The following is a 22,979-nucleotide window of genomic DNA, read 5'->3' on the forward strand; positions in this document are numbered from 1 at the left end:
TTTTTGTACATATCCCTAATAAGAATATTCTGAACTCTGTTAGCTTTATGATCACAGTCCTTTATTAATGATAGATTTTTTCCTACTTTTCTCTAACCTTTAGTCAGTATATAAAAAGTATAAACAAGGTAGATTCAACAAGAGCACTATTCAGACACTAATAAACACATAGTGAAGATAGAGATCAATATTCCAGCTATAACCCTTCCACCTCATTCCCTGTATGTTGATGGGGAAGGTCTGAAATAAATTGTGGGTTTCTCAGCTACATATGATTAGGCCTCTGCATGACAGAATTCTGCACCACAAGACTTCTCCATCATACAGAAGAAGTATTAGGAAAGAGTAAGGTTCAAAAATACCATGTGAAGTAGGATCACATAAATTCCTGCTATAATATCAATAAATAAGAACCACTCATAGAGCAGCCCTCCCCATTTAAGTGGATCTTATATTTCTTTTTCAGCTCAGTATTTGACTTGTACTGAGCCTTGGACAAGTCATACCTCTTTCATTTAAGATTTCTAAAAATATATCACATGTTGGGATGGGGGGCTGGAAAGCATTGAAAATAATAAGAGCTCTGCTGGGAAGGAAAAATTAATATTTAGTTATCATGCTGCTTTCTTACCTTCATCACTGAGGGATTGCGAGGGTGGAGATGAAAGATGCCACATCTCATTATCAGCTCCCTTAGCCATCGTGCCACTCACCTAAAATATAACACATTGCATGACCAATGGATTGTATGTTCTCTATCTTTCAACAACAAGAACATCATCATCATCATCATCATCATCATCATCATCATCATCATCATCATCATCATCATCATCATCATCATTATTATTATTATTATTATTATTATTATTATTATTATTATTATTATTCCTTAAATTACATTAGAATTTACTAGATTCTACTTCTGGCAACATTCAGATGTTAGAGAGACACAATTTATCACTTTAAGACAGCAGAGGTTAAGTAAATATTGTGGTATTGTTCTACAATTATGATGCTGCAATATTTGTGCCACCTCATTGCAGTTTTTTTATTTATCTTTCTTGACTGTCTAAATGTAACAAAAATGTAGGTCTTTAATATCTTTTTTAAATTATGTGCAGCACAATCTAATTATTACTCCATGCAAAATCTCTTAGATGAACACTGTGACATTTTTTGATTGAATTATAGGCAATAAGGCAACTATTGTGTAAAATAAAATATGTTACTCTTTAGAAACAACTTTTTAAAATGTTAATCAAGTAATGGTTGAAACCATGTAAGACACCCAGAACAAGAGTGGCCAGAATCCTATTGGTATTTGAGTAAGCTTTGCATAACTTTCTACAACTAATTGTCACTATTTAACAAGCGCTAGGTTACATCTCAATTGCATGTCATGTAATATGCCTAAGGGCACAACTTAAAAGCACCTTGACACTTCATCAATTAAACCAAGCCAGTTACTGCAAATTACACAGAATTGACACGAACACCAATAGGATTCTGACTAGTATGTCAGAGTACACAAATATGTTTCAGGTCAGCTATTTCCTGAAATATTTTAATTTATTACCTTTTAATATTTTTAATTCATTCACCTGTTAGAAATGTTATTGAACGTATTGTTGAAATCAGGAAATCATAATCTAATTACAGGCAAGTAGCTTTGCATGCATTTTTGTTCAAAGAAAAACATTTTTAACATTAAATTAGAAAGAGATCCATATGTTATAGATCCTTCAGTTTGTAGCAGTAACAGGAAAGACAGACAACTGAAGAACTACCTTTAAAGAACCTGGTACATGCACATCTAGAAGAGATTGACTTGCTTATGTTTCATTTACAATTCAAGTTAAAGTAGCCTTGGTTTTATAGGGCTGTCTTCTTCTACTGACTATTGAATTCTTACTATCCAAACAATTACAACCAAGATTAAATGCAAGTTGATGTTTTGCTGTAGAAAATAGCAGAAATTGCATTTTTTTTTAAAAAAAGTCTTTCTTTAGATCAAGGTAGAACTGGATATATCTGAGTCGAGGATGGGAGAATCTGTTCTCCAGGTCAGCATTCATGATGAACTACAAGTGTTGGCTGTTCCTTCTGCTTGGATCTTAAAAGCAGGACTTTAATTTGGAGAAGCTCGATTTGTGATTTTGATCTAGAGAAGGCTGAGGCTTCTGAGTGCGCAAGCAGGGTGATGATACTCCTCTGCTAGCAAATTCAAAAGATTACATTCCTAGTACTGATAACTGAGCAATTCAACATTTCAAAGGAATCATATTTCCTCAAAATGTAGAAACACATCTTATCCTGACAATGTTGCATGCCATTCAGAGCTATAAGCAATTGTACCTCAGCCACATTCTCAGCTCCCCTAAATAAGGCTATAAAAGTTAAGTACGGAAGGCTTTGGACTTTGGCTAGATTCCATCTTTTGGACACAGATGGAAGATTCATGCAGCCCCAATCATGAACACACACCCCAATACAGACATTCTGATACAGTCTGCTGCTGGAGAGACATGCTCCAGTGAGGCTTTATTTTTTTCCCCATACAGATTCTGCTCCATGGGTAAATATGTTTTTCCAACTTGGAAGAGCTTCAAAAACAATTTGAAAAGCAACAAGAAATAGGGACATTTCCATTTGCCTTAAGTCCTTTGTTCTGGACTGTGATTGTGCTTTCTGATCTAAAAAATGACAAATTCAAAGAGCATTAGAGCAGCTGGGAGAAGGATGGATCCAGAATTTATTGAATGAGCTACATCAACTACTCTTTTTTTTCTTTCTGGTGCTGAACAGTTTCAAGACATTTTGTCAGATCTGCTGAACATCAATGAAGCTCAGTATACTGTTTATAAAATGAATTTATACTTGAAAATGCCATCATTTCATGGTATTTTCCAACATACTCCAGTCTCCTTGCTTGTCTGTCAGTTTTTATAAGGTAAAGGTAAAGGTAAAGGTTCCCCTTGACAATTTTTGTCCAGTCGTGTCCGACTCTAGGGGACGGCGCTCATCCCGCTCTTCAAGCCATAGAGCCAGCGTTTGTCCGAAGACAATCTTTCCGTGGTCACATGGCCAGTGTGATTTAGACACGGAACGCTGTTTACCTTCCCACCGAGATGGTCCCTATTTATCTACTCGCATTTGCATGCTTTCGAACCGCTAGGTTGGCGGGAGCTGGGACAAGCAACGGGCGCTCACTCCGTCGCGTGGATTCGATCTTACGACTGCTTGGTCTTCTGACCCTGCAGCACAGGCTTCTGCGGTTTAGCCCACAGCGCCACCACGCCCCTTTTGTTTTTATATTCCTCTTTATCTCTAAATACACTGGTCAGGTCTTGTGTGGTTTTCTAGGCCATAAAACTTCTGAATGCTTATCACCAACCCTATTCTTTTGCAAACTCTTCTACCCTCATGCCACTATTCTGCATCTAGTTCTGAGTGGTAGATCCTGGTATTATGTTAAATGAAAAAAAAAATGACCTGCTGAAGTCAGAGGTATGCTCACTTTGTGTCAAGGAACATATTTCCTGTAACAGTCCTGAAAACATTCCAAATGGCTAGTTTAACTGCAGTTGGACTTTTTGCTTGGCGTGCTAGGGCCAGGTATGACAGACAGGTAAATTCTTTGTCCCTTTGAACGTTTCTTAGCCAATTATGTCATAGCAGAGGCATACCAGTCTAGTGGGAAACTCAGATCCACAATTTAGACTGACAGTTAAGAGCCAGATAGGGCTTAACTAAAAAAGCAGCAGGTTAGGTTTTGGCCTAGAATACTTCAATCAGACAGGGCCAACATCCTCAGGATGAGGAAATTTTCTAGAAAGGGTTAGATTTTTTAAGTGTTCCTAAAAGCAAATAGCCTTTCTAGAAGGGATTGGCTTTTTAGTGAGCAGGGTTTTTTGTTTTGGAAGAAGTCCAGTATAGAATTTATGCTGATCCACTGAATCAGAAGAGATTTTAAAAAATTCATATTGTGCCTTTAATAAACAAATTACTAAACTACATCTTCTCATTTAGTTTTGAAAATAAATGTTGGTTTTATAATCTGCTTCACTGAGTGATCAGGCAGATGTACCACACAAATGAACACAGCTGGTCACGGTTTGCAGTTTGTTGATATTTGCATCTACACTGCACGTCCCCTTTTGGAAAATAACTTCTCTAGGGATCAAAGTCCTTGTATGCTGTTATAAATCTGCTTCGCCACTGCAGCTCTGCCTAGGGCAGGGTTCCCCCCAAATTTAAAGCTAATTAAGCTCTAACTAAAAGCCTCCAAATTGGGGCTTCAAAATGAACTTGCCATAGGAAGTGCTGTAGCACTCCACCCATCAGAATGTATCTCGGGACGAAAACAAACCACCTTCACAGCAAGAACAAAAAGCTTGGGAAGGCAAGAGAAAAACATGGATGGCATTAAGCTCATGAGACCGGATCAGCTGGGGGGGGGGGGGAAAGGACTGTTGCTGAAAACTACTTTTATTAGACCAACGCTCTAGCTGGACAAGCCCTCAGTTTACCTATGTATACTTATAGCCAGCTAAGGATGGGATGTGCTAATTCTCCATAGCAGGAGTTCCTCCTACCTTATAGACACCTTACAGACATCAAATGTTATTGGAGAAAGGCCTAGACTGGAAGGCTTTAAGCCCTAGCTAGGCCTAGCTCTGCCCAAGCTTTCTGCTCATAAGGGAAACTCGCAGATAACTTTGGGGCAAGAACAAGAAGCTTGGTGGAGCTAGGCCTAGCTAAGCCTCAAAGACTTTCAGTTTAGGCCTTTTCTCCAGATGCATCACTTGTAGGTATTTGTAAAATAGGCAGAATTCCCAGAATGGAGATTTATGGTATCTGTGGTCCAGAATATCCAATGATCCTGTCCCTAAAAAATCTTAGAAATATTAAATATCACTAGCACTAGTTTACACATTATGAGAACAATAGTATACATTGTTATTAGTTACTAAAGTAAATACAAAATGCAAAAACTTTTGATTACCCTGAGACTTTTGTCATATTACCAGTTTCCCATGTTGTGATGGAATGTCAATTCAAGGTCTGCTATAGTCCCAACCCCACCATCATCCAGAAGAAAACAGCGAAAGAAAGTAACTTGTTCTGCAGTATTGAACCATCCAAAAATCAATGGAGAGTAAATTAGAAAATAGAGGGGATTAAAAATCTGTTTGCTGCTCTTAATGTGGAGGTAAAACAATTTATTATAACTTTATTTTATGTCGCGTATTTCAGATGTTTTAAAAAGCATGCCATAAAAATTAATAATAATGGAACACGACTGAACCAGTCTTCCCAACTTGAAGTAACAGGGACAACTGAGTATTTATTTATTTATTATTTATTTATTTACATTATTTTTTAGCCACACCATTACCAGTCTCTGAGCGGTGTACAACAATATTAAAACTTTAAAAACATTAAAAATTGCCAATATTATATAATATCCTGTATTAAAAACAATCATTAAAACATTAATATTAATAAATCCTGCTGCTCATATGGCCAGCTAGAGAATACTGTTTAATTAAAATGCTGGCTAAACAGAAAGGTCTTTGCCTGGCTGAAAAGCCAAAAGTGTTGGAGCCAGGCAGATCTCTATAGGGAGGGCGTTCCGAAGTTGGGGAGGGCAATAGCTGAGACCGCCCTATTTTGGCATGTCATCCCCCTCACCTCTTTAAGGGATGGCACCTTCAGAAGGGCCTCCTGGCCTATTCTTAGAGGATGGGCAGGCTCGTATGGAAGAAGGCCGTCCTTTAGGTAACCAGGTCCTAAGCGGTTCAGGGCTTTATATGTCAAAGTAAGCACTTTGAATTGGGCCTGAGCAGCAACCGGCAGCCAGTGTAAATTTTTCAGAACCGGTATGATATGAGTCCGTGCGGCGGCACCATTTACCAGCCATACAGCCAGTTGCAGTTGACAGACCGTCTTCAAAGGCTGCATTGCAGTATGTGACTATAAGAAAGTTGGCTATGTGCTAAAGAGTAAATTCTGTCTCAGCACTGGCAATGGGAAAAGAGGGGTTAATTCATCTTGTTTTCCTAATGTATCATTGTAATGATACATGTGAGAGAAGGGCAACTTTGCTACCTGCAAATTTAATACAGATGTGAGGCTGGTCCTGGACAATTGTTCACATCAGAACAATGTCTCACACTCTGTTGCATGTGAAGTTTTTGTACATAAAACCATGGTTCAAGAAATAGTCATGAATCACCACTATTTTTTAATGTACTGCTGGCCACTCATTTTATCATGGAGTAGCTGGATTCATAAATTCTACTTCAACTGCTACACAGCCTTATTTGTAAGTTTAATAATTACCGTATCCTAGTTAAGTTCCATTCATGACCATGTGTTATTCTACCACAGCCACTATCCCTTTTCTCTCTAAACAAATGGAGCTAAGTCCATTTTCCCCAACCTATTCCTGTCTCCATGGAAACAAGAAGGCCAGATATTATACACAGAATACTACTTTTGCCCTTTGTCAGATTCAAATAGCCTCTAACTACATCTTCAGCAGATGAGGAAGATCACAGAAATAAAAAATGAGATGTGGTAAAAACTCTGAAATGTGTGAATCTTTACGGTGAGTAAATAGAAGTATTTTTGAAGTGTGAAGTGATGAAAGTTCCATGAGAAGGTCTCTGATCATGGCCTGTACCCCCCTGCATCATCCACTCTTGTCATTATATGATGGCTGCTTATTATGTAGGAGGCTGAAAATGAAGTAGTTCTGTAGAATTCTGAACTTGTTTGTCAGTTGGAGTAATGCCCTTATCCAGATGTGTTGTTTGGATGAAAACACCATACATACTTTAATAGAAACTCCATGACTAAAGTCATAGGCATCAAGAATCGCACATCAGCTGGTTAATTTGTCATTATGTATGCCTGTAGCTCTGGTATTCTGTGCAAATCTAACACATCAGGCCAAAAACAAAAAAACAAAAAAGGAAGAGAAAAATGTGATACCTTAAAGACAAACTGATAAATTTTAAGGCAAGCTTTAATATAGCAGTTAGTATGTAAAGTGCTGCAACATTTTTATCTTCTTTATTTTTTGAATTTGTTTTTGGCCTGATATATAAACAGAGGTTAACATGGCTACCTCTTCTAAAAGTGCTAATCAAAGTATATGAATGAAGTCTAAATCAAAAAGACCCCTGCTTTGTAGCTTGTATGTTTATTGAGTTTACAGATCGTTTTAAAAACACTCCCTTTCATCTTTAGCATGATGGCTGCAGCAATGTTTCAAAATGGATTTTGATACCAGTGGTACCAGCTTGTTGTGTTCTGTTCTTTGCAGTGATTTATAGATTTGAAGGCTCAGTAAGAATTTGGTCTCAACTGTAGTTATCTTTCGCTGATTCCTAACAGTAGGGAGATTGGGCATTTCCGTTAATAGTGCCAACCTGTAGAATGATCTTCTTCATTAAGCTTGGTTTTGGGTTGTTTTAAGTTTGCACTTTGCTGCTTCAGTTGGTAATAGTTGTTCTACTTTTTAACTCTTAGGGTTAGATCCCATATTATTCTTAGCTACAGCTGATCCAATGACATCATTGGGACCAAAATTAGTTGTGTCTTTGCGCTGTGTTGTAACATTTTGTGACTGTGTTGTACATGTTTCTACTTTACATGGCAAGTCATCTTGGAAAACCTTGTGTTTGAAATATGGATATAAATCTTACAAATTAATAAATAAAATGAATACATGATTACAGTGCAATTAAAAAAATTCAGATGATAAGCTACTCACTCATGTTGGGGTGGGATGGATAAACGATCATTTTAAAGCAGCGAACCATCATAGTAGTAATTCAATATATAGTTTGGCTGCAACAGCTGTTACATCACAATGTTTGTAGCTTTATTCTAGAGTAGACAACCTTATATGAAAAGTATAACTATGAAAAGTATAACCTATGAAAAGTATAACTATACTTTTGAAGTAACATACTAGGACAAATTGGTCTGATTTGCCAGCTATTCTTAATTAAACTTAAGCTATTATGGATTCAAGTATACAAGTAACATTGACAGAGCAGAGGTGCCTGAGAACTTTAAAATCTGTTTTTTAGACCATGAATGATTATTGCCATTTCTATTTTAGCCCTTAAAGTCACTTGAATGATTTCTGAATTGATCTTGTCAATGTGTTTTCACCTACTGATCACAGCAACAGTGATTGCTATCAAATTTGTCATGTTTGAAAAGTAAGATATGGTATAAAATGAAGTGGATGGTATTCATAGATCATTACATAACAGAAGTAATTTGTAACTTCTGGGTTCTGGGCAAAAAGCTATTTAGAATGGGATAAACTTATTCAGAATTATTCTTTTCATATTCTTGTTGAATTAGATGCTAACCATGAAACTACTAAGTTAGGTAAATTATGTTTAGATATACTGCTTCTTCAGTTTCAACTTTGAGCATGTTGCTAAAGATTTGTGTTTTTTCCAAATCAGACAAAATATATGGTACATTTTCAGTGTACATGTTTTCTATCACTGAAATACATGTTGTTTCATTTGTAAATCTGCTGTCAAAAATACCTTCATATCCTATGTATAATTTTCTGAGGAGAGGTCCCTCTGAACATGACATGACTTACTTTTGAGTAAATTTGGATGGCACTGTGCAGTTACAACAGTACAATCATGTAAATAAATGAGTGTAAGTCCCACGGAGTAAACATGTATAAAGATAAAGGTACCCGTTGACGTTTAGTCGAGTCGTGTCCAACTCTAGGGGGCAGTGCTCATCCCCGTTTCCAAACTGTAGAGCCAGCTTTTGTCTGTAGATAATTTCCGTGGTCATGTGGCCAGCGCAACTAGACACGGAACACCATTACCTTCCCATTGTGGTGGCACCTATTTATCTACTTGGGACAAGCGACGGGAGCTCACTTTTTTGTGTGGATTCAATCTTACAACTGCTGGTCTTCCAACCTTGCAGCACAGAGGTTTCTGCAGTTTAACCCGCAGCACCACCACATCCCATGTATAGAACTCAGTTATTACAGCAGTACAATAAATTTGTCAGGCTCGTTTAAAATAAGTGACTATGCCTAAGAAGAGTTAATGAATAATGGAAAGTGTAAAACCTCTTTCCTTCCTGTTGCATCATTTCAAACCTTCCGGCCATTTTAATTTCCTCTTATGTCCCTCCCATCCTAAGGTCTGTAATGCCCAGCCTGATGAAGAGTCATGCAGGATTCAAAAACTTGCCTTTTAATGACATTTTAGTAGTCCAATAAAGGTGCTATTTAATCCTGATTCTGGATATCTGATTGTATCTCATTTCTAGATATTAGGTTGACTGTTATATCCTCATATTGATTGAAATTACCCATTGCACAAGGGAAAATGCGGAAGACGCTGCAGTTATGTGGTAAAGGATGATTGTACGACCAGCCACACAACCAGGCAAATTGTCCCCACAAAACCACAGCCGCTTCCATAATTTCCCTCACACATATGATCATTTAAATAAGACAGTGGCCAGACTGTCTCATTGAGTCTCTAGGTCAAATTCTGCTACAGGATGCAACTACAGATATTTCAACATTTAAAGACATCCAGAGAATTCTAAATGGGATTCCCATTTAGGAACCAGCCGGAGGGCAGAAGATGAACTTGGCTGGCTCAGCAGAGAACCAAAGTCTCAATTTAGACCCAGCACTCTAGTCGCTATAGTACAATAAACTTTATAATATATTAGATTAACTATCTTACACAGATCTTCTATTCTTCTGGCCTCTGAATACATTCAGAGGAATTGCCTTCATGGCACATTCCTACACCGATATGACATGCCATAGTTAGAAAATGAATAATGAACTAGTTGGGCCTCCAGATAGACTCAAAGCATTCTTTTCCCCTGGTCCCATAATCACAACAAAAGAGGTTTATTTTGAGGGATTACAGTATGAACATCCCAAAGTAGGTGAATATAGGATCATGGTCTTATCTTACAAATGTCTGTGTCAATAACAAGTTCTATACACTCAAACTAAAAGTGTCATAGGACTTTCTATACAGACACATGTGTATGCCTTCTCACTTGCTCTATTCCTGAATAGATGCAGCAGGTTAAAATATACATATGCTAAAGCACAGGAATTTGACATCCACCTAGACAAAGCATACTAAAATGAATTTCTAGTTAAATGTTTAACAAAGTTGTTGTAGTTTAATAACTATGTGCCATCAAGTTGATTCTGACTTATGGTGCCCCTTTCCAGGGTTTTACAGAATACTCAGAAGTGGTTTACCATTCCCTTCTGGAGATGCCCCGGAATTCTGTGGGTTGCCTAAAGCTACCCAGGCTGGCTCTTCTCTTGGGACGCACAGTGAGGAATCTAGGAGTTTGCAACCAGATAATTATCTCACTGAGGTATAAATTAAGGAGCTTTAAAAATGCTTCCATGGGACTTGGTGTGCTAGTTCACAGGTAACACTAAACACTTAGCCCAACAAGCTTGAACAAATTCTCTGCTACCTCTTCACAACCCCCTTCACCTTACTAATGTTTAATGTCTTTATCAAGGAATTCTGCATTGTCATGATGTCTGGACCAGAAACCGTGTTTTAAAGACACTATGGTCAGTTTCTAAAGCTTGCTTGTTTAACCGATGAGATTTTGTTTAAAGGCACAATCTCTTAGTTCTGTGGGAGGAAAGCCAGGAGTCTTTGAAAATGAAATGAAACATCTGCCCATGCAAGAGCATGACTCTAGGAGCACACAAACCAGTACCTTAACTGGGATTTTTCCAAAAGCATGTAGCACCAAGCCGTTTTTTAATGTTACCTGCAAACCATCCCGCTTTTCTCTTCATCATGTCTGCCTGTGGATTACCAAGGTCAAATAAGGCGATATCCCTTACCCTTAGTTATGTTCAGTTGATGCCCACACACATACATATTGTATATACTTCCTATATGCCAATCATTTGTAAGTGCTGTAAGACTGCAAAGAACTGGAAGCAAATGGAACATATACTAGACTAGTATGACATGATTAATTATGAAGTAACAAGGTAATGGAAGCCAGAATCCCAACATTCACTCATCTAGGTGATAATACAGTACTCTATTAGCTTAAAATGACTAGTCTTTCTGTTTGGAGACAATATTATAAAAGATGGGATAAAAAGACAGGATTGATATGGGCTGTCTTCTGTTTTTCTATTAACACTGGCATCAGGATTATGTTGTCCTTAGAATGTTTGTTATTCCCTTAACAACTTAACTGAGATTAAAAATGGATTATATTGACATGCATTTGAGCTTTAGTCCCTTAGAGAATATCTGGAAATGTTAAACACTGTCCTGTATATATTAAGACAGTGTCTTGACATAAATCTGTGTGAGTGCAAGTTTAGAATTGTACTGGAAAGCCAATTTTGTGCCGCAGGATTCTGTGGAGAACTATTTGATGAAAACAGTTGTTCTTTTTGCTGGCTTTTGCGTTTTTCTTCACTAACATAACTCGAGGTATTTTACCCGATTATACATCACAGTGTTTACAGCACTGAGAAAAATCTGCGTTACAGCCACTACAGATGCCTTTCACATTAATTCACACAGTTTTCAATCACAGTGCACTTAGTAGAGGTATTTCAAGTATCCATCTGTAAGTCATGGAATTATGAGTCATCACATAATGCAGTGGCAAAAGACAGACATGCACGTGTGAAACAGCCCTTTCAAAAGAACTTTTTAACAGTGCAGGCAGTGCTTCACTAATTGTTATCAACTACTTGGATATGCTCCAATCTGTGTCTCTTAGTGACACAGCTCCATATGGTGGTCTTGAGTGCACTTTAGTATATTCAAATTGAACCAGATGCATTGATTTTAATTGGCTGACCAATAATTGTGATGACTGGAAGAGAGGACACATTCTACTATTCCTAAAACTCAACAAGGTTAGTATGCAAGATGCCACTAAAAGGTAGACACACAAGAAATGTACTTCTGTAAAATATTTATATCTACAGCCAATCACTTCTCCCTTAAAGCAACCAATTAGTTTTGTGTGCAATGTATACAGCATTACTGGTACTATTTATGAAAGCTGCAAAGAATGCAGTAAAACGGTTTGACATTGTGTGTAAAATCTGAGAAAAAGACTTGATCATGTATTGCATAATTAATAATGGATCTAAGAGCCTCCAAAATACGTAAAAAAGAACATCAGATTACTTGTAACATTACATGCTGTAATTTAATGCAGTCTCTTATTTGCAGATCTGTGAGATCTCTAGTTTTTGGCCAAAAAAAGAGAGGTCTACATGGCAGTTAGATTAGGCATCCTTCAGTCAAGAGCCTATGGTAACACGGCAGTAATAATGCACCAAAGTCTTTAGAGCTGTAATCATATACTGTACCTGCTTGCCAGGTAACATGCCCCACTGAATTCAGTGGACAACTTCTTGGTAGACAGGTATAGGATTGTGCTGTCAAGCTCTTTTTTACTTGCTTTACTGCATACATAAGCAAGTGACTGTCCACTCCAAAGAAAAATCTATAGCCTAGGGCCAGAACTGAAAATATTAACTGAAATTTGGTATTTTATTACATTCAACTAGAGTCCTTCTCCACTTCTTTCCTAATCTGAAAAGAAATTTCTGATGTGGTATAACATACAAGTCCAAATCTTCCCTGGAGAAATGACGTTAGGTTGCATAGTTCTTTGAATACTGTCTTTAACATCTGCAATAGGATTTTTGTGTGATTTCTCAAAGTGTGCTTGCAAAGGAGAGCTTAGTCTGCAGAGTTATCTCTCATGTGAAAGCTTTGATGTTAACTAGCCCTTATTTGTAGTAGGAAACCAGTGGAACTACACTGGAATTTCACAGTTCAGTAGCTTTGTGAGGCTGAGTTTATTAATTTCAGTACAAGTTTTTGCCAAAAGGTTAGGCTCCAGTGATTTCATAGTCAGCTTGCTTGCAACCAAGAAGAAGTTACTCAGGTTGTGCAGAGATAATCTGAAGGAAGTGATTTTTAAAAGAAAACAGAGTGCATGTTACTTTCTGAAGGCATACAGTTTTTTTCTGGATGTATTTCCAAATAACAGGGCAGGGACCAAAATGCCCCCCCCCCCAGCAACAGCAAATACAAGAGGGGGCCTGTATGGTCTCCTGGAAGTTTTGAAGGCAACACAGAACAAATATGTCTGCTATTTTGTTTCATCCTGAATGAAATAATCATATTGCTAGTAAAACAGTAACATTGTTATGCAATCAGTTCATACTGTTCCAAATTTCCCAGATTGCAAGTCCAAAACAGTGTTGTTTGTAATGAAAATTCTTTAAGTGTACAACTGAGAGTATTATAATCACTACTAGCTATGCAACCTTCAGAGCAGATTTTGGAGAAGTACTTTCATATGCACAAAACAAGGTGTTTAGTGCAGAAGTACAATCAAGGAGTTCACCAAGGAAGGTGCAAAGCCTTAAAAGACAGACTCTAGACTGTCTCCCCTTCTTCCATCTTTTGCAGCAAGCAGATATGCATAAAATCAAGGGGCCAACTTAGCATGTGAAAATAAGTGGTTTTTTTTTTAAAGTCTATGAAGCTCAGAGTGAAAGTTCATAATAAAAAAACCCTGGTTCTTTACAGCATGGATTCTGACGCTGAGGAAATAAAGTTACGGCACAGCTTTCTTTTCAAGTAGTAGTCTTAAGTAGTAAACCATGTTTAGGTTAAATGCATCTGTATTGCGTAGACTGCTCCCTTCCTCACTACTGTTGGTGAAAAATCAAGTTGGCAGAGAGTGTAGTCTCCCTCCCTGCCCCTCAGTTTGCTGTGCGACATCTTTATTAGTAACTAACCATCAGGTTCTCTGCCAGCTGATCATTTGGCTTTTATTATCATTGGTTGATTTCAGTAAAGGTTTTCCCCAAGTATACTTTGGAGGTCAATTTCTGTGGGTGACACAGTTAACTTGCAGAATGCAGGGATGCTTCTGCAAGAGTGGTTGGTTGCTTTTTAGCTTAATGAGCAAACCTGTGCACTGCATGTTAAGTAGTTTAAATGCTTTCCTCTTGGATCAGTAACTAATGGTTTCTTTATTGATTATCATCATTCTTATTGTTCAAATAGCTATTTATTTGCATATTCATAAGTAAGAGTATTGATTTCCATAAGGAAGCCATTCGTTTTGTTCATAAACAATGTAAATGAAGGAATTACTTCATAGGTTTTTAATCAATATTCCAATTATATCTACTCCAGTTTTTTAAAAATCGTATTTGCAAAGCAAGTTCATTAGTTATTAAAAAGCCCTGGTATAATTCTAATAAAGAACGCCACAAAATGCCATGCACTTATTTTTTAAACCTACGCAAAGGAAACCATGCGTTATCCAAAGTAGTAATATATGTTCCACAAGCTACTGGATGTACAAATTTCATCTGTTTAGGCAGCAAACCAATCATCTATGGCTATGTATTGTGGTCATATATTTATTTGCACTGCTTTCTATGCAGAAGTACACAATAAATCCTTGAAACACAACCAAGTTTTGTTTCAAACTCTACTTTCCCTTAAGCTATATAATATATAAAAATTTTATTATTTTATGCTTAACATTTTTTTTATTGAAACACTGCCTTGGAATCAAATGTGGCCAAAATACTGTGAAATCACATGATGTGATTTCTAGCTAGTAGTTTTTCATCCAGAATCTTGACATTAACCTTGATACATGCAGTATCTGAGAACAAAATGTAAATATGGATGCAGAAATATATTAAAACACATCCCAAGTTATGGGTGCACTAGGCTTTCTGTGTATCCTTTTGCTTTGCAGAGATATTTTATAAGCCCTGTGTGGGAACATTAACAAAGCTTTATTCCAAAACTGGGACAGGATGAGAAATGGAACCATCCGAACTTCCTAGTCCGAGTTCCTAATGAGTTAATGAGTTAAATACTCCCTCCCTCTTTGCTTATGTACGATTTAAGTTGTATAGACAGACAAGGTCGAATTTAAACCGCTTCACTGCCTAGCCGAGCTTCGTAGTCTGAGGAGGGGAGCTGTGGTGGTTCCTGTGGGACAGACCTTTTGAGAGGCTACTACACCGACCCCGGATTTTGTTCCAGGGCTTTCCAGAGTGCCAAGAATGGCGGGCAGTCATTCCTTCCCACCCCCTCCATGCAACCTCCCTCGCTTCAATCCCTTGTTGCCCCATTATTATTGCTGGAGCTCGCGCTAGCGTTTTAGGATGGGGTGGGGGGAGCGGCTGAGGTCACCGCCGAGGGTTTTTTATTCGGGTGTGGGAAGACGTCAAGCCGGCAACCCCCGTCAGCATGAGCCAGCAGGACGCCAAGTCCCGAAGCCGACGGCTCCGTTGACTTTGGAGCGTGGCGTGCGCTACTGCCCTTTTGTGTCTCGTTTGCCTGATGCAGTTTCACGGGGGATACCTAGGCAAAAGGGGGGGGGGGCGGCGGCACAGAAGGGCACCGTGAAATCCTGACTTCTGGCTCCCCCCCCGCCTCCACACCAACTCAGTTCCCTCAAAAATAAAATTAAAAAATCCAACACCTCCCCAACCCCACAGCATACGCATATGTATCTGTGCTTGAGAGGTACTCCACTGCACTGCAAGTTGCTGTTGGCTGGTAGTGCTCTCCATTATCATGCAGATCTGAGGTAGATCTAATTACAGTCTCCATCGGCGGGGAGAGGGAGGGGCGGAATGTGGCGGGGGGGGCGCATATGCTTCCGAACCAGCAACCTGGAGTAGTTAGTTGGGAATAATCCCCGGCGGTGAAGGGAGGGAGGGCAGCGACACCCAACCCCGGAGCAGCTTCCCCCAAGTACGGGTGACCCACGCTCGGTGCGGTTCTAGAACGACGGGACGCGAGGACATGTGGCCGGGTCTTCGCCTCACGCCCGCCGCTCCCGCCTGAAACTTAGAAGATGCCATCTCCTTTGCAGGCAGCCACGCACTATTGCATAACGCGACCCACACACACTCTCCCCCCCCCGCCGTCCTTTAAAATTTACGGTTCTCATATTTGCTCACACTTTTTTCCCCTGTGAAGTTTTTTAATTAGGCAGCCATGGTAACTCCCAATATGTCACGCAGCCTCTTGCCAAGCGAGACGCCGAGAGGCTCGTCAGGCAGCCCGAATCTTTTCCCTCGGAGATGTGGTGGGGTAGCTCCGGCGGCCTTCGCCCCACAATCCGGGCTGCTTTGCAGCGCGGCGCTTACCTGACTGGGCGCCCTTACAAATAAGTAAAGGTCTGTGCCGTTCCTTGGCGCTGATGCATGTCGCCCGCCTGACTTCTGCAAGCTTGCAGGGCAACGATCCACTCTTGTAAGCGCATCTGCCGCCAGATAAAGACCAAAAGGGGGTTTCCTTTTCGTTTCGATTTGTTTTAAATGCTTGTTTCCCGGAGACTTGGTTAGGCACCGCGGCCGAACCCCCCTCCTCTCCCCTCCCCTCCCGCAGCTGTTCCTCTTCTTCCTCCGGTTAGATTTCGCAGCGAAACATTCATTCAACCGTGACGAGTTGAGGCAATGGTCAGAGTAACAGCAGAAGCCACGCAGTCCTCAATATGTCCTCATTCACGGCAATTGCCTTCAATGAGATCTCAGAGCCGATTTCTTTTTTTTTTCCTTTTTAAATAAATCGATCAATAAATAAAGGGGAAGGGAAGCTGCGATGGGGCGCAAGGCGGAGAGGAAAGGGCTGGCGGCGGAGAGGCTTTCAGCAGCCCCCGCTGAAAACCTGGCTTCCCGAGCTGTACACTTTGAAGCATCCTCTGTAGTCCTTCCCGTCTTGCAGGCAGAGCCTTCGGGCAAGCTGAATTCCCTCCTACTTTGGGGAATGCACGAGAGGCAAGGAAGGAGAGCGCGCGGTGTTTTGCTGGCGCCTGGTGAGGGTGAGCGAGCGAGAGTGTCTCGCTCTTTCTCTCTCTCTGTGTGTATGTGTGAGCGTGCGCGCGCGCGCATCTCGCCGGAGAGAGAGAAAAGACGGGGAACTGGCGCTGGTTCTCCGCTAGGGAGAGTGCGCGTGTTCCCTCGAAGGCAGGCGAGGCAAGAGAGAGAGAGAGAGGGCTGCGACCTGGAACTTCGGGAGTTTAGCCGGCAGCAGCCCTTCAAACAAGGGGAACTCCTGAGAGGAGAGCTTAGGATAACAGGGGGAAAGAAGGAAAGGAGACGTGTAGGCTCCAGGACCATCTCGGAAATGGGGAAGAAGGGAGGGAGATTGGGGGAGGAGAGAGGAGATGCTTCACCCAGGTTGACTCCTGCCTGACTTTTAAAAAAAAGTTTGTCATTACCTATAAATATATTCTCTGGCTCTCTTTTAAATCCTCTCTGTGTGGATGCCTATATATACTGAGGCAGAAGAACTAGAATTGAGTTAGCATTTTTAATTTATAACTTGAACATGCTTTTTTTTTTTAATTCAAAGAGCAAAGACACCCGCCACTGATTATTTATTTATTTGCTAAAAGTTTGGGCTGGAAATTTACCTGGATGATATGATGTGACCTGTCCTCATCCAAGGTACAAGGGTGAGATACATGATGAGCAACTGCTGTGTTTTCTCACTTGACAGTCTTTTGTGCTTAGGGATTCTTTACAACTGACAAAGTCCAACAGAAACATGGGGATATGTCCCATGTTATATATGTCTTGTGAAAGATGTGGTTGAGAATAGGGTCGAGAACAAAAGCTCTCCAAATTAGTAGAGTACATAATTCTACAAAGCAGATTCTGTACTCCTAGGGAAAATAATATTTACTTAGGGGTATGTCTGGCTGAATTCAGTTGGACTTCTAGTGAGCAGTCTTAGAATTATAGTCTTTGTATTCTTTCTACAGGTATGGATTTGAGTGTGCCACATTGCACATTTTTAATGAATTGGCAAGATTAGTTATATGTCTGCAGATATTTATTCTAATTGTGAAATGCAAGCTATTTGGTTGCTTAAAACATGTACGTGTGTGAATTTTATTAGAAACCTTGTTTGTACCTAAGGTTAGTTTTTTCCATGCATGTATAGTAGGATGTGGTGAAGGTGTTGATTGATAATGGTTTGGATGCACAAAATACAGAGATTATTGGGCCTGCGTCTTTTAAGATTAAGTTAACAATTTATGCCTCAATTTGTTCTCCAGGAGCACAGGGTAGGATTAGTACTATTACTAACTTTCATGTAAAAAGGCATCTTTCTTCTTTGCTCTATTGCCAACCAGTAGTCTCCTATGCAGTGGAAGCTACTAAATAGGATGGCTAAATAAGTGTGGAACTGAATGGCTACTTTTTGCCTGGTTACTGATTAAAAATATATTCCATCATATCTTTAACCATATGAAGAGCTGATTATCTGCTGACCCCCACCCACATATAAGTTAAGGATAACTAGGCTGCTGTATCTTCAGTGGTTCCAACCTTGGGTCACCAGATGTTCTTAGACTAAAATTCCCAGGAGCCTTCATCCATAGCTGTTTTGGCTAGGATTTCTTAGAGCTGCAGTCTGATAACATCTGAGGCGCCAAGACTGGGAACCATTAGCTTAGGTGACCATATGACTGGAGTCTATAGGTGACATTAATAATATTTCCCCCAAATAATCTGTCTCTCTACTTTAAATCAAGCCTGTGACTTTGGAAAATGTAATGGGCAGTTGCCTACATCTCAACTAGTCCTCTCTTCATTGAGGATGCAGAGACTTCATTACGTGTGCATTCCAGCAAATTGTAACTTAACTGATTTTTGTTTGTTTGTTTCACTGGACATACGATGTCATGTAGCTATGGAGACACATATGATTAATACACAAGGCCAGACTTTTGAAACTTTGGCCAGTTTAGGTTTAGGACCTTGGTATTTGGCGGAACGCCTGCTCCCACCAAGATCTACCCGGATCACCCGTGCAAGTCAGGAGGTGAGGCTGAGGAGCCTGATGCCGAGAGAGGCCCGGAAGGAGAAGACACGAAACCGGGCCTTCTCGGCGGTGGCTCCTTGCCTATGGAACAACCTCCCTCTGGAGATTCGCACAGCACCTACGCTGGGAATCTTTAAAACCCAATTAAAAACATGGTTATACATCCAGGCCTTCCCTCCAGTCAATACCTGATTTCTTTCTATTTTACTTTATTTTTTTCTTCTACTTTATTACAATTGTTATTGAACGACTATGCACATTCTTGAGTTTATTGTTTTATCCTATATTGTAAGCCGCCTAGAATGGATGAGTAGTCCAGATAGGCGGGGTATAAATCAAATAAATAAATAAATAAAATAATATGTTGGGAAAAAGTGTGTTCAATGTTGGGCATATGAGCAGTTTCAACCCTTTGGCAGGGTGTCCATTGTGAGACTGGTTACACAATGGTTGCAAAATTGGTCACGAAGGAGACACCAGAGCAAACAACTTGTACCACATACAAACATATGATTGAACTCATGATTATTCCTGTTAAATTTCAGGTCTTTATGTCTCCTCCCCTGCTAATTTGTGTAGTGCCATATCTGATGAAGAGTTCTGCAAAACTCAAGATCACACCACTGAGGCAACATTTTGTAACAGTCCAATGGTCCTAATAAACCTGGCTCTACATTTTTGTTTTTGCCGATGGGCTCCACGACCATTTTGCTTCTGTCCAAATATGTATGTTAGTATGTTGAATATTTTGCCACACTCATATAGTAATGATTTGGCCAGTGAAATTTCCTAACCAAGGCCTTATTGGCTTTAATATACCAGGTTTTTTGTATACCACTAGCTTCCAAATCACTTTTTTTTACATCCATAACTTAGTTAACTTCATTGGTCTCTTCTCAAGTCATTGTCAGTAGCCTTCTTGTCAAGTTAGCTCCAAGGCAGCTTTGTTAGTCTATTTGTTTCTCTTGTGACCCTCCTATGAACCTCCTTAGCTTCGTTTTTGTATAAATATCTCATAGCTGGTTTGTCACCATGCCCCCTGGGTTCACTGGCAGGGATAACTAGCCCCCGATTATATGGCTGACTCAGCGAGCTTGCTCTGTTCTTTGATCGTTACATTATCTTGTAGATTCATATATTTTCAGTGTGAGCTTTCTGAAATGGTAACAAAGGCACCCACCGCTTGTATTGGAATGTTCATGATGCAGCATTTTGACCAAATCTGGAAAACAAAAACAGTTAATTATCTGAACACCACCCAATGGTAGCAGATACATCAACAGAAGAATCAAGTATCTCTTCACACAAAAAAAACATTTGAAAAAGGACACGCAGCACCTCCAAATCATAATGTTTAGCACTGTGAAGAAACATCTATTAGGAACACCACTTTAAATTATTTTCTTTATTCTAACTACTCTTCCCTACTTTAGATATACAGTATGGCCTCCTCTGCCAATAAGGATGTTTGCAATAAGCGGGCATAATTCTGTTTTATGATTGTAATCATTTCTACAATTTATTCTTTTATCTTTTATCTTGGATAGACTACACATTGTGTTGTGATTCAAAATATGGAATCTGCCCTCAGCTCATACCAGGAGTATAATTATAATTAATATGAATTTAGAAATAGAGCATTCAATTTATGCTAGTTTTAGAAATAGAGCATTCAATTTATGCTAGTTTTCTTTTCATGGTTAATAGAGAGATAGTCTGCTATTAACCAGACTATTGCAAATCCATACTGTAAACACTGAGGGGAAAATATTCTGATCCTGGAGAGGCATCAATGGTATATCAGAGTCTTGGGGGAGGCCATCTGAATCCTCAGTTTCTATCTGTATCAGTCATGAAACTTCCTCAGCATCTTTTGGCTAGTCTTTTAGCCTAACCTGCTGGAGTGTTGTAAGAATAAATAGGGCAGGAAGAGAACTGTAACCACAGCCTTCACCTCCTTGGAAGAAAAGCAGGATATAATGTAAATAAATTGCCAAAAAGGGAGTCTTGGCAGTGTTTTATTTTATCATATTATTAAGGTCTCAGAGGCCTTTTTGGAAAAAACCAGAGGGCATTACCATCATTTATCGACAAGTATACTATTCCCATGATCCGGGAGACCTGGCTTCGAATCCCAAATTCGTCATGGAAATCACTGAGTGACTTTGGACCAATCAGAGTATCTCCCCCTTATCTATATCACAAGATCGTTTTGAGGATAAAATGGGAAGGTAGGAGAAGGATGTATGCTGCATGAAGATTGTTAGAGGAAAAGTGTAATATAAATGTAAGAAACAAATAAAATGGGAAATAAAATCAGAAAGCCAGAGTGGAGGAGAACTATGGAAAGATTTATTATGCTTTGTTTATTAAGCTGTCTTCATCGGAAAAGTAATAACATGCCATGTCTTGCACAATTACAGTAATATCTGCTATCTGCTGAGGATTCCCTGGCATACCATGAACCCACCTAATCACCCATTATTTCCTGGTATTTTCTTAAGAGTACGTTTATGAATTTACACATTTTCTGAAAATACACACTTGTAAGGGATTTCTAAATCATAAAAATAGCATAATTGAGTAATAAATCAGATTCACATTTGGGTGTACAACAAGAAAACTTCATTGAGCATAGACATATCAAGATTTATATTATAATTGCATTAGGAAACAGTAGAGGTCACAGCAGAACAACACCAATGACAAACAATAATTAAACAAAGCAGGTGACTAGATATTAAAGTACATTTGCTTCAGAAATGTGTTGACTCATTGTTAACTCAAAAGAGTTGCAAACTAGTGTAGTGTAGGCCAGTGGTCCCCAACCTTGGGCCTCCAGATGTTCTTGGACTTCAACTCCCAGAAATCCTGGCCAAAAGAGGTGGTGGTGAAGGCTTCTGGGAGTTGTAGTCCAAGAACATCTGGAGGCCCAAGGTTGGGGACCACTGGTGTAGGGAATAGAGTTTCAGACTATGACTCAGGAGGCTTGGGTTCAAATCCCTTCTTGGCCATGGAGACTCATTGGGTGTTGACAGTGGTAAAAAAAACTCCTTGAAAAACTCACAAACCTGTCAAGACTTCATATCTTGTATGTTCAAGAAGTTAGAAAAATAATAAAATGGCTATGGGGCATGAAGAAAATTGCCCTAAAATTGCAGTACTTTTAAAAATGTGGAATAAAAAATTGTTTACTACAAGTATTCCAAAACAATGAGCCATGTTCGGCAAAGGAATATCACTGAATTCATGAACAGTTGTGGCAACTGAATGCTTCTGAATGATTGTTTTGCTTTTGCAGTTAAAATTAGTAAACATAGATAAGATTATCATAAACAAAGAGGCAAATGATGCATGGCATTTGTAAATTAAAAATTGTCTAGTCTTAGAGTGCCATCTTTTGGAAAAGTATAAATATTTGTACCATGGGAATTTTGTCAGTATTTTACAAAAATGAAGGTTGCATTTTCCTAAATTTGACATTTAGTCATAACAAAATGTTTTGTAAGCAAATATTGCCAGCTTAAGGATACTGAACAGGATTAAAGTGAATGGAGATTTGTACTGGGCTAGAACATGTAGAATATTCTATGGTTGAATATCCTACGTTAGAAAAAAGAGAAAAAAGATAACAGGATATTAAAACAATTTTGTAAGAGTATAAATATGTGAAGGTAAGATATACAGAGTTGAGGAAGACATCATCATTGGAATAGCACATCATATGTGTTGTTGATGTCATGGAACAGAGCAGCAATGGCACCAGAAAGTCAACAATGGACTGTATCGATTTTAATTAACATAGTTTGGCTAAGTGAGCTCTTTTAGAAGTTTTTTTTTTTGTATGCATCTAAATTTGCAAACAGATTGAATAATATATTTTACTTTAATATATTTTTGCTTTTAACATATTTGGCATTTTAATATGCTTTTTGAATACAGTACAGCTAAAGAGTACTTTAATTTACAATGCTTTTTATTCTTGAGAACTTTATCATTTTAAGACATGTATTTGTCTTGTTTTTAATTGTTAGG

At 39.1% G+C, this 22,979-nt stretch overlaps 2 protein-coding genes across 7 annotated transcripts in view; one reads left to right on the forward strand and one right to left on the reverse strand.

Moving 5' to 3' along the window:
- INSYN2A (inhibitory synaptic factor 2A) overlaps positions 1-16,976 on the reverse strand; it is a 70,105-nt gene extending 53,129 nt beyond the window's left edge. For 2 of the 4 annotated variants that reach the window (XM_078391205.1, XM_078391204.1), the window contains exons 1-3: positions 16,259-16,976; positions 10,843-10,879; positions 632-713 (exon numbers count right to left, since the gene is read on the reverse strand). In XM_078391205.1, the coding sequence (XP_078247331.1) occupies positions 632-701 (70 nt within the window). In that variant the 5' untranslated portion in view covers positions 702-713; positions 10,843-10,879; positions 16,259-16,976. The remainder of the gene's footprint in view (positions 1-631; positions 714-10,842; positions 10,880-16,258) is intronic. The other 2 variants (XM_020791495.3, XM_020791493.3) reach the window with 1 other exon arrangement.
- Positions 1-22,979, forward strand: part of DOCK1 (dedicator of cytokinesis 1) — a 489,282-nt gene that overhangs the window by 210,485 nt on the left and 255,818 nt on the right. The window lies entirely within an intron of this gene.

Source organism: Pogona vitticeps, chromosome 3, assembly GCF_051106095.1.
Source record: "Pogona vitticeps strain Pit_001003342236 chromosome 3, PviZW2.1, whole genome shotgun sequence".
Classification (NCBI taxonomy): domain Eukaryota; kingdom Metazoa; phylum Chordata; class Lepidosauria; order Squamata; family Agamidae; genus Pogona; species Pogona vitticeps.